At 32.4% G+C, this 12,690-nt stretch overlaps 1 protein-coding gene across 1 annotated transcript in view; it reads left to right on the plus strand.

Annotated features, from left to right (window-relative positions):
• fa2h (fatty acid 2-hydroxylase) overlaps nucleotides 1–11,976 on the plus strand; it is a 49,973-nt gene extending 37,997 nt beyond the window's left edge. The window contains exons 3-7 of the mRNA XM_056451467.1: nucleotides 895–1,037; nucleotides 1,118–1,218; nucleotides 2,234–2,406; nucleotides 5,564–5,816; nucleotides 7,639–11,976. Coding sequence (XP_056307442.1) covers nucleotides 895–1,037; nucleotides 1,118–1,218; nucleotides 2,234–2,406; nucleotides 5,564–5,816; nucleotides 7,639–7,706 — 738 coding nt within the window. The 3' untranslated portion in view covers nucleotides 7,707–11,976. The remainder of the gene's footprint in view (nucleotides 1–894; nucleotides 1,038–1,117; nucleotides 1,219–2,233; nucleotides 2,407–5,563; nucleotides 5,817–7,638) is intronic.
• Nucleotides 11,977–12,690: the final 714 nt, after the last annotated feature.

The raw sequence follows: 12,690 nt of genomic DNA on the forward strand, positions 1-12,690 counted from the left end.
ATATACAGGATATGTATATTTTATTGTAGTTTATATTACGTTTAGATTTAAATGTAAAATATTTGTATACAACTTATTGGTTATTATTTTTATACGATTTATCTGAAATATAAAACTACAAATGTAATTTATATTTCATAATGAATGCTTTTAGTTTTATATTACATTTAGATTTTCATTTGAAATAATTTCATGGTATCTAGCTAAAAATAAATTCATATTTATTTGTTTTTATTTTTATATATCTGAAGCAGCAAATGTCAAAAAAGTGTGTGTGTGTGTGTGTGTGTGTGTGTATATATATATATATATATATATATATATATATATATATATATATATATATATATATATAGTTGAAGCCAGAATTATTAGCCCCTTTTGAATTTCTTTTTCTTTTTTAATAACTTGCCTAATTACCCCAACCTGCCTAGTTAAGCATTTAAATGTCACTTTAAGCTGTATAGAAGTGTCTTGAAAAATATCTAGTGAAATGTTATTTACTGTCATCATGGCAAAGATAAAATAAATCAGTTATTATAAATGAGTTATTAAAACTATTAAGTTTAGAAATATGTTGAAAAAAAACCTTCTCTCCATTAAACAGAAATTGGTGGATAAAATAAATGGGTGGGTGGGGGATGGGGGGGGACTAATAATTCAGGGGCACTAATAATTCTGACATCAACTTTGTGTGTGTATATATATCTATAAATAATTTTTTCTTGTTAACAATTATTTTGTTGAAATAAACTTGAAAAAGCTTAATTTAAAGTGCTAATATTACTAATTTAAACTGAAAACCTACAAAAGTAAAGCTAACTTGAAATAAAAGCTCCAAAATCTGAAATCAAAAAGCGATTCTGATAATAATACGGTTTGTGTGTCTTTCAGGATCTGGTGGACTGGCGGAAGCCTCTGGCCTGGCAGGTCGGGCACCTCGGAGAGAAATATGACACGTGGGTCCATCAACCCGTAGACAGACCCATCCGACTGTTCGGGAATGACTTCTTCGAGGCCAACACAAAGACTTCATGGTGAGAGACATCGGATGAGGAGGGATTTTTGCTGCATGAGTACTTTATTCATCAGATATTAAAGTGCCATGTGTCTGCAGGTACATGGTGCCAATTGTCTGGATGCCTTTGGTAATCTATTTGAGCTGGTACTGCTACACTTTACTGGCACAAGAGACCACAAGACTGGTCATCTCATCAGGTGGGTCAAATGTGAGAGACACAGTTGATTTACTGAAAGCTCATATGTGAATTATTTTGACAGTTTTTATGTGCTATGATAGTTTTATTTTACTGACACTTCTTATACGCCATACTCTCAACATTTGTCTGCTTTCATTTTAGTCATTTTATGGGTTTTTGCCTTTTTGTAATGGTTATTGTTATTAGTTTTTATTTAAAGTGTTATTTATATTATATTATATTATATTATATTATATTATATTATATTATATTATATTATATTATATTATATTATATTATATTATATTATATTATATTTATATAAGTGTTTATTTATATTTAGAACTTTATTGGTACTTTTAATTTCTAATTTGTGTTTAAAGTTAAATATTTAAAGTTCATATTTTAAATGAAGTTTTATATTCATATTTTTCAGTTGTATTTTACAGTGTTAAAGATGTATTAATTATGCATTTATTGATGTAGTATTTGTTATAATAGAATACAAATGAATTTCAAATATTATATTAAAATAATATTTAAGTTTGATGTAACATAATTTACATTTTTATATATAATATTTTAATCATAGTGTCTGTTATTTTTTCTATTAATCTATTTAGATTCATTATTTTTTCAGTTTAACTTGTAAATTTTTATTTGTCAAGGCAACTACTTTTAGTTTACATTTCCAAGTTTAGTATTTATAGCGTGTGTTAATAATAATAATAATAATAATAATAATAATAATAATATTAATTAATATACTTTCATTTATTTTGCATTTGTTCATTTATTACTATAAATATTTTGCTGCTTGTTACCTAATTAAAATAAGCTGAAACACAATTCTTGTTTTTTTTTTTAAAGCCTAATTGTTTTATGTTCAATCCACTTGAATTTGTAACTTAATCGATTAGTGTTGTTACAGCATAAATGAATAGTGTGGAATCGTGCATTTTTTATATTGTAGTCATGCTTTTATTTCAGACTGTTGGATCTATAAGTTTTATTCTTTTTCTTCAAAATCGCAGACTACTCAATTCTGGTGCACAAGTACAGCTTTCCGTTCATCTTCATGCTCGGCATGTTTCTGTGGTCCTTCATCGAGTACTGCATCCATCGCTTCGTCTTCCACATGCGTCCACCGGCCCACAACTATTACCTCATCACACTGCACTTCCTGCTGCACGGACAACACCACAAGGTACATCTGACACTCTCAAACACACACACTACCGGTCAAAAGAGCTTGATGGGGTTCAAAGAAGCTCACCAAGATGCATTTAATAGACTAAAAACACAGTAAAATTGTGAAATATTATTACAATTTTAATGCAAAGCAGGGCAAGTTTATTTATATAGCACATTTCATACACAGTGGCAATTCAAAGTGCTTTAAATAAACTGGAATAAAAGACAAGTATAAATAAAATATAAACAAATAATATAAAAACAGATGAAAACAGCGTAAAGACCATACTCCAAAACATGGATATATCATATTTTCTCATTTTACTCTGGGACTTCCCCATTCTGGTGATCACCCCCCTCTGTGGACTTTTCCAGGACCTTTTAATCTATTGGACGTCACAAACAGATTCGATTTTTCACCTAAGCTTGAAAAGTTAAGCTTTACAGCTCTAATTACCTGCCCCCCAATTACAACTTCCTTCTGGAAGTAAATCGCACGGCCCCTGATTTTAACCCCCTCCCGGGAGTAAATCGCTTTAGCTAGCCAAACGTAATAAAAGGTCTTGATCTCAGTCAGACGCCAGGGACTTTGACCCCCCCCCCCCCCCTCCCCCGCAACAGTTATCTGTGGCGACTCATTCACTTATATTAATTATGTTGCTATTCCACAGAGATTTGGTTAAAATTTTTAACTGCCCAATCAGATACATAAACAGGTATAAGAGAGACAAGTAATATAAAATAATATAAAATCAGATAAAAACTGATTAAAATGTGTTAAAACAGGTTATAAAAGAATGAAAAAGAAAAGAAAGGCATAATAGTACGATAGCATAGTGCTCATTCAGTAAAGGCACAGCTAAACAGATGTGTTTTCAGTCTGAATTTGAGTGTACCTAATGTTGGAGCACATCTGATCATTTCTGGGAGCTGATTCTGGAAGGCCGATTCACCCTGCTTTGACTGAACCCTTGGAATTTCTAGTTTATAATAGGCTATAATAGTTTAAATAAAACAGTTTTAACTACCAATAATAATCAACAGTCATAATAGCGCAACAAATTAGCATATTATTATGATTTCAGTAGGATCACATGGCACTTAAGACTGGAGTAAATTCAGTTTTGAATCACAGGATTAAATTACATTTTAAAATGCGTTCAATAAGATATCTGTTGTTTAAAACAAAAGAATATTTCACAATTTTTACTGTGTTTTTGAGTAAATAAATGCAGCCTTGGTGAGCAGTATTGATCGTTTTCAGTCACTTGACCAATGCAGAGACCTGGCAGGCAAACAAAAACAATGGGTCTTAATGGCAGCTACTGGGATCTCCATAGAAACGCAGCGCAAGTCATTCAGATTTCAAGCAATGAATATTTGGATCACATATCAAAAGAACCAAATCAAGATATGAGCACAGACTGTACATTTTGGCCACTTGCAATTTGACGATGTTTAATGTTACTTGTGTCTTATTGAAAATCCCTCAGCGATTTGGTCATTGGTAACGAACGTATAGCACGTGAGTCTCTGTTTTTTATATTCGGTGTCTGTTTCTTTTGCGTCGATTAATTTTAGCTGGTTGGGAAAACCTAGTTGTCCACTTTTGTTATTTATTTAATTTACTTTTTATTTGACTTTACCTTTTAAATTATACTCTAATTAGAATAAACTGTAAACATTATAACTGCTAATTAGAATAGAAACTAGATAAAGAGCATACAGCAGTACTGACAGTTACAGGTACCATAAGATTGTTATTATACGTCAAAAATACTGCTGTTTGGCATAAATCCATCAGTTTGACTTTTCTAGCTGTTCTTTCTTTGTGAGGAAAATTCTGTAGAAGCATAGCAAAGTATTTTCTCCTTATTAGTTAGTGACACTTTATTTTACTATCAGGTTATTTTTCCCCACCTAATTTCTGTTTAATGGATAGAAGATTGTTTCAAAACATTTCTAAACATAATAGTTTTAATAACAATTTCTAATAAGTGATTTATTTTATCTTCGCCATGATGACAGTAAATAGTATTTGACTCTATTTTTCAAGATACTAGTATTCAGCTTAAAGTGACATTCAAAGGCTTAACTAGGTTATAAGTTAGGGTTAGGATAATTAAGAAAGTCCTTTTATAACGATGGTTTGTTCTGTAGACTATCGAAAACAAATATTGCTTAAGAAGGCTAATAATGTTGACCTTTTAAATGGTTTTAAAAAAAATAAAAATTGCTTTTATTCTTGCCAAGACTTTCTCAAGAAGAAAAAATATTATAGGAAATACTGTGAAAAATTCCTTGCACTGTTAAACAAAAGAGGACTGAAAAATACTCAAGTAAAAGAACCATAACTTGCCCAAAAATGTAGTACAATTAGTTGTAATCTGTTGTGAATGTTATTTGAATTATGAGTAAAAATTAGCCCTTTTAAAAGTATTCAATATTAGTGAGTATTATGCTGTGAAAAGCTGATAAGCTCATTTGTGTGTGTGTGTAAACGTAACGTTGTAAAATTGTAGAGCATTTAGTTATTGTTTAAGACTATTTGGTGATTTCAGTCATCATACAATAAACATCTGGCATCTTCTCATCAGTGATATGCAGTCTAACAGTCTCTGGGTCATTACATGTAAAGATTTTGGACATCTTCCTAGACACCTTTAATGATTCCAAACGGTTTGCTGCATTTATCAGGCACCCAGGTCATAAGGTAGTTCAGGATGATGTGATTTACGTTATGTGCATTTTGATTGGACAGGAATCATAGGACTGATTTTTCTACTCAGGCCATCTTAGCCCAGGGAAAAAAATAAAGTACTGACTGCAGGTTGAAGGAAAGTAGTGGAGTAAAAGTACTGATACAGCGCTAAAAATGGACTCAAGAAAAAATAAAAGTACACATTTTTAAAACTACATAGTAAATTGCAATTCCTGAGAAAAATCTACTTAATTACAATTTGAGTATTTGTAATTTGTTATTAAACGTCATTTAGGAAATATTTGAAAAAGGAAAAGAAATTCACAGGGGGGCTAATAATTTTGACTTCAACTGTAATGGCGTGATGTGACATGAAAACTATCAATCGTCCGATCCCCAGCTCTGGACCGGTAGTTTAGCTTTTCATGTGTTGCTCAGTTTTGTCTAACTGTGTTTTCTCACCCGTCAGTCTCCATTTGACGGCTCTCGGCTGGTGTTTCCTCCGAGTTTGGCCGCTGTGGTCATCGGGTTGTTTTACCTGACCCTGCAGCAGCTGCTGGTGGAGGGTTTGGGCACCTCTCTGTTTGTCGGAGGCCTGTGTGGATACGTCGTCTATGACATGATCCACTATTACCTGCATTACGGCTCACCAAGGAAAGGCTCATATCTGTACGGCCTCAAAGCCTACCACGTCAAACACCACTTTGAGCACCAAAGGGCAGGTGAGGATTCATTGTTATTATTTTGTTATTATTAATGTTGTTGTTGTTTTTGTTATTATTATTAGCATCAGAGTTTTATAAATACTGTCATACATTTACGTGTATAACTGAGTATTTATATTAGAATTTATACTAATTTATCATATTTAAATTTTTCTATTTACATTTGTTATTAATAATAATAATAATAATAATAATAATAATATTACTATGATGATGATGATTGTTAATGCAAGATATTTTTACATATTATCATACATTTATGCATAATTAAGAGTTTATATTCATTTATTTTATATTTTACCATTTCATTTAATATTTATAAATAATATTATTTATATTATTTTTTACTATGTGTGTAATTTATATATATATATATATATATATATATATATATATATATATATATATATATATATATATATATATATATATACAGTTGAAGATTAGCCCCTTTAAAATTTAAAATTTTGACGTCAATATTATTAGCCTGCACAGAACAAACCATCGTTATACAATAAATTGCCTAATTACCCAAACCTGCCTAGTTAACCTAATTAACCCAGTTAAGCCTTTAAATGTCACTTTACATTATGTGTTTACATTACAGTTGAAGTCTGAATTATTTGCCCCCTTTGAATTAAAATTTTTTTTTTTTATATTTCCTAAATGATGTTTAACAAAGCAAGGAAATTTTCACAGTATGTCTCATAATATTTTTTCTTCTGGTGAAAGTCTTATTTGTTTTATTTCCGCTAGGATAAAAGCAGTTTTTAATTTTTTTAAAAACCATTTTAAGGTCAATATTATTAGCCTATAGAACAGACAATCGTTATACAATAACTTGCCTAATTATCCTAACCTGCCTAGTTATCCTAATTAACCTAGTTAATCCTTTAAATGTCACTTTAAGCTATATAGAAGTGTCTTGATATCTAGTCAAATATTATTTACTGTCATCATGGCAAAGATAAAATAAATCAGTTATTAGAAATGAGTTATTAAAACTATTATGTTTACAAATGTTCTGAGAAAATCTTCTCGCCGTTAAACAGAATATGGGGAAAAAAATTAAACGGGGGCTAATAATTCAGGGGGGCTTCATATATATACACACACACACACACACACACACACACACACACACACACATATATATATATATATACATTCACATAAATTCTTTATATATATATATATATATATATATATATATATATATATATATATATATATATATATATATATATATATATATATATATATATATATATATATATATATATTAGGAATTTATGTGAATTTGTATTATATTTTACAATTTTCTATTCATATTTATAAATAATTATTATTACAACTATTAATCATTAATAATAATTGTTAATTATACAAATTATTAATAATTATTAATATTATTTTATTATATGTGGAAGAAATGTAGGCAGAAAGATATTTTAGACTTATCAATTTAAAAATGTGTGTATATTTAAGAAACAGATGTATTCAAATATACATAGTAAATGTCTTATATATAATTTTGTTACATTTAATACAGTTTAGGTTATGTTATTTAATAGATTTCTTAATAGATTAATATTAAATATATATATAATACTTTTAACCCTTTATCAGACAAGTAACCATATATGGTAACTTTAATTACATTGATCACAATAGAATTTTGAGAATCTCAAAAGTTTTTTCATCTCAAACCCCATTAACACTTCAGGATTTTCATGATGAGTATTTCAATGAGATTTTTATTTACTTAATCATTCTTAATCTCATATTTAATGTACTATTCCTTCTGTGTTTTCCCCAGGCTTTGGAATCACCACCACATTCTGGGACTACCCCTTCAAAACAGTCATCCCAAAGCAGACGTTCTAGAAGATCCCTCCTTTTTTGCCACAATGACCAAATCAATATGCTCCCCAAAAACTCCCATAAGCCTCTCTCCCTTCCTCGTTCACCCTTTTGCCACAGATTATGTACAGTGCCTCACCCTCCTGCTGCTACCAGCCATAGCCCTGGGTTCACCATCATCATCATCTTCATCCAGAGAAGGGGGAGAGCCTGAAACGATCACAGAATGTCAAGATATATTAATATTTATGTATGAATGTACTGATGAATCAAAACAGTGGATGAAGTCTGTAAATGTCTTTTATTATTAGAGGCACAGGAATACCAAACTCACAGGTTTCGCCCATCCATGTAACGTTAGGAGAGGGACCGGTAAGTGTGGGACGGTGCGTGAAGGTGCGAGTGGAAATAGTCGTAGTGTTAAGACGATGAAGGCTAGCAGGAAGAGGTCCTTTCGGTGAGCCGTTGCCATTAAGGGAAACTCAGGAAAGTCTCAGATGCTTTAATTCTTCTCAGTGTTGATTCTGCAGCCGCTTTATGGATCGTTGCTTCCTCTCACCCAGCTGTCAGTCAAATCTTTGCTCCGCCCATTCATTCTGCTTGTCCACCTTTTTCCGACAACTGCGATTTAAATTATGGGTTGCCCTTGGGAAATTTTCGAATTAAATAGGAATTGAAACAAATACGGTCACATTAATAATCGATATCCATAGTGAAAACTGGGCGATATTTACGATTGTGCTTTATTATATATCCATCATGAAAATAACGTTACGTTTGGTATTTAAACGTGACGTTAAGTATAACAAGCATATGCTATTATCTCGTTGTATTCTGTAGTATTTGTAATATTACGAAAGGCTTGTTTTGAGGGGCATTCGATGGTTCCTGATAGTAATTTGTTAACTCTAAGTTGACTTTTACATTTGACGGTTGAGCTGCGATGAGAATAATGACACCTTATTGTGCCCAGTTTTAAAAAAATGTCATTGATTGTTTACAGCTTGACGGAAGTTTCTCCCATAATTCACGCAAAAACATCATGGGGCTGCGGAAAAAGGTGGACGCTGTTTGCTCTGTTGATCTTGCGTCTTACTCATTTCTACCACTGTATGGGGTTGTTTGCCAATTTTTACTAATATCCTGATGCGGAGGATGTCACGAGTAGCTGCTCCTCGAGTAATATGTTACATATCCAGTGCGATATTAAGTTATTGAGGATTGAAGCTGGCTTTTGGTTCTCCGGACTAACACTCTTGGTGAGGGCATGATGCGGGGTTCACGGGTCTCTCCTGTCGGTGAGGGTTGCCTGCCGTCCATAGCTGTTATGAGGTAGAGGGTCTACCCATATCCTCCATCTGTCGTGGTTTGTCGTAGATATAGCTGGCGCAACCCGTCCATCTGGTGTGACGATCTGTTGCATCTGACCAGGCGTCAGGAGAGCGCCAACATCCTCTGCTGATCTCTCACCGATTCAGATTTGTTCACTCTGTGTTTCGTCCGTTTTAACCCCTGGCTTTTTTGTTTTCCGTCTCGACCCTGGTGGAATCCTTTGGGATTTCCCAGAAAAGCTGTGGTTAGCTCATTTTGAGCATAATTTAATGTCTTATCGGTGGTGTGCTTGTTTGGTTGTCATTTGGCTCGTTCACACCAAGAATTATAACTGTAATCATTATACAAGTGTATTAACTATACTTGCATTCATAACTATGGATGATAACATTTTGTTTATTTCAAGCAAGGAATGACATCTGTCGATTTAAAAGCTCAGGTGGATTCTGATTTGCTGTCAATGTTTTAATTGTTTGTTAGCTTAAAATAGCTTTAAAGGCCATTCCAGTGAGCTATTGTTATATATATATATAATTCACACTAACATAAGTACTTAATGTTTTGGCCAATTAAGTGGTGAATTTATAAGTTCTCAATTGTACGAAAAGGCAAAGATTTTTAGAAAAAGTGTAAAAATATAACAAATATAGTCTCAGAGCAGGTTGGACAAAAACATACAAATGAGAACGTAAAGTTCACACTAATTAGAGGCTACTAATTTACCAAAATATATAACATTTTAGTGAATTGGTGTTACAAATTGCCACGCAATCTGTGTATTGTAAGCCTGGTGAAGTTTTGTTGTCTCTCGCTTAAAATGTTCAGAACATTCATAATATGTTTTAAAAATATTTTTATATAATTTACAAATTTTAAAAAATTTTGGCCATTTAGGTAGGAAATTTGTAAGTTCTCAATGTTTTGAAAAGTTACGATTTTCAGAAAACGACCTTCTCTTTACTCTAAATAGAATAGTCTCTGAGCTGATTGGACGAAAACATTTAAACAAGACTTACAAGTTAGTACTAACAAATGTTAGAAATTTTAAGTTGGCTCTGTCTATGGACTGCAAGACAGACGCGTAACATAAAGGGGCGTAACTTGTAGTATGTTAGAGGCGTACCTTGAAGTTATAGAGACCCACATGTCAAAACTATGTTGTCAGCAAGATGGTGCAGTACATCAGTTATTAACGTCTACACCTACTCTACACCTAATCCCAACTATAACAGTTATTAACGTCTACACCTACTCCACACCTAAACCCAACCATCATAGTTATTAACGTCTACACCTACCACAATCTTTAACCCAACCATCACAGTTAATAATGTATATACCTACCACAACCCTAAACCCAGCCATCACAGTTTTTAACGTACAGCCACGAGTTTCAGAGGCTTTCATACTTGACGCGCTTGCCATTGTATTGTTTTTCCAACCACATGGGGCAACGCAGAGTACACGAACTGTCATGAAAAAACGGATTAAGAAGTCAGCGAGTTGCATGGTGGAGTTGCTAAATTAATGAGTAAAGTAAAATATCGAACAATCAAGGTATGACATCTGTCGCTTTAAAAGCTCAGGCGGATTCTGATTGGCTGTCAATGTTTTAATTGTTCGGTAGCTTAAAATAGCTTTAAAGGCTATTCCAGTGAGCTGTTGTTATATATATATATGTATTTATATAATTCACACTAACATAACTACTTAACGTTTTGGCCAATTAAGTGGTGAATTTATAAGTTCTCAATTGTTCGAAAAGGCAAGGATTTTTAGAAAAAGTGTAATAGACCTAGAGGACATTTCTCTATTCCAAATATAACAAATATGGACTCGGAGCAGATTGGACGTAAACATACAAATGAGAACGTTAAGTTGCATGGTGGAGTTGCTAAATTGATGAGTAAAGTAATATATCAAACAAATTGATTGTGGATAAATTTGGAGAAAACTCATGAAAACGTGGTGAAAATGTTCTCTGGTTTGTATTTCCACCATCTTGCCAACAACATCTCGTGACATTTCGCATGGTTCAATAGGATCTCGATAACTGCAAGTTACGCCTCTCTAACTTACTACAAGTTATGCCGTTCATGTTACACCACCGTCTTGCAGTCTGCAGACAGATACACTTGGAATTTTGGTGAATTAGTGTTACAAATTGCAAGATGCGGAACATGCAATCTGTTTATTATAAGCCCGGTGACGTTTTGCTATTTGTCGCTTTAAATGTTTTGGTGGATTCTGATTGGCTGTCAAAGTTTTTATCGTCTATCTGTTGGGAAAAATTTCCACCAGGAAAAAAATTATTCAAAACGTGATTACAACAATATGGTATCTCTGTGGCGTTATCATGATAGCTCTTGTGTAGTCTATGCTATTGTTTTAGACAATATTTTATAAATATAAATATAGCTATTGTTCTTGGTGTGAACAGCCCTTGAGAGTTTAATGAGGCCATCGTATCCTGGTTTGTTCTTGATAAAATTGAATAAAAAGGTGATTTTTTTTAAGTAAAATGATCCTCATGTGCCTTCCCTACCATCCTGCTCCTTCCTAACCAATATAGATCACATATTTGGTTGGACGTTTCATCCAAAGACATGGAAGGACATTCGAATAGGGCTTTTCCTCATACCGTGATTCACTGGCACACTGGAACTAATAAAATGCAATGGATGACGTTGTAATACTTTTTTGATGATTTTTTTTATTTTTTGGTAACTGTGACACCCGACATGGTCCCATGTCATAGGAGAACGCTTTCATTCAAAGTAAGTCGACAGAGTAAATATATTTATCTGTTTACTTGTAATCACAATGGGAGCTTTTAATTCAGATAAGATTTTCAGCTATAGATGCCTCTAATAAATCTGTTTACTACTATGTATTTTTATTTTGGAAATTTCTATGCAAATGCAATTGTATTTGTAAATAAACATATGTATATTTCTGAGGACATCTTGTGGTGTTTTTTTTTTTTCTTTTTAAATGAATATAAAAAAAAGACATGCAAAAAAAGAGAGACGGCTTTACTTGGTTCAGTCAGTGTTGATAATTTCACTGCTCAGTGTGATATACAGACTAATTTTGTTTCTTTGGATTTCTGTTCTTTGGAAATCTTTGGATTTTTAAATTTGTTTTCAAATGTAATTTATTCCTGTCATGGCAAAGCAGATTTTCCTCCATGTGACATGATCTTTCAGAAATATTTTGTAATATGCTGATTTGATCCCCAAGAAATATTTCCAAATTGCTTCAACTGAATATGATCTGAATATATCCAGTAGCTACACTGTAAAAAAACATATGATCGATTAGTCCTGACAGTATATGTTTTAGGTTATTCTAACTCATAAAACTAAGTAAATCATGTTCTAACTTAATTTTATAAGTTTATAAGGTTATAATTTGATTCAGCTTAAACATTTAAGGCAACCAGGATTTTTTTACAGTGTAGGCTACTTACAGTAGGTGTAAGTTATACTGGTAATGAGTGTGAGCAATTAAATATTTGTGTTAATTATTAGTGTCAGTAATATGACCATAATTATGATATTTAATAATCAATAGTGCACATACAGACATGTAATGGTTTCATTCATACCTGATGCCAGAGGGCGCCCTGACACTGTAACGTTAACTCCAGATTTTCCGGACTCATGGAGGAGTT

Source organism: Danio aesculapii, chromosome 25 (genome assembly GCF_903798145.1).
Source record: "Danio aesculapii chromosome 25, fDanAes4.1, whole genome shotgun sequence".
Lineage (NCBI taxonomy): Eukaryota > Metazoa > Chordata > Actinopteri > Cypriniformes > Danionidae > Danio > Danio aesculapii.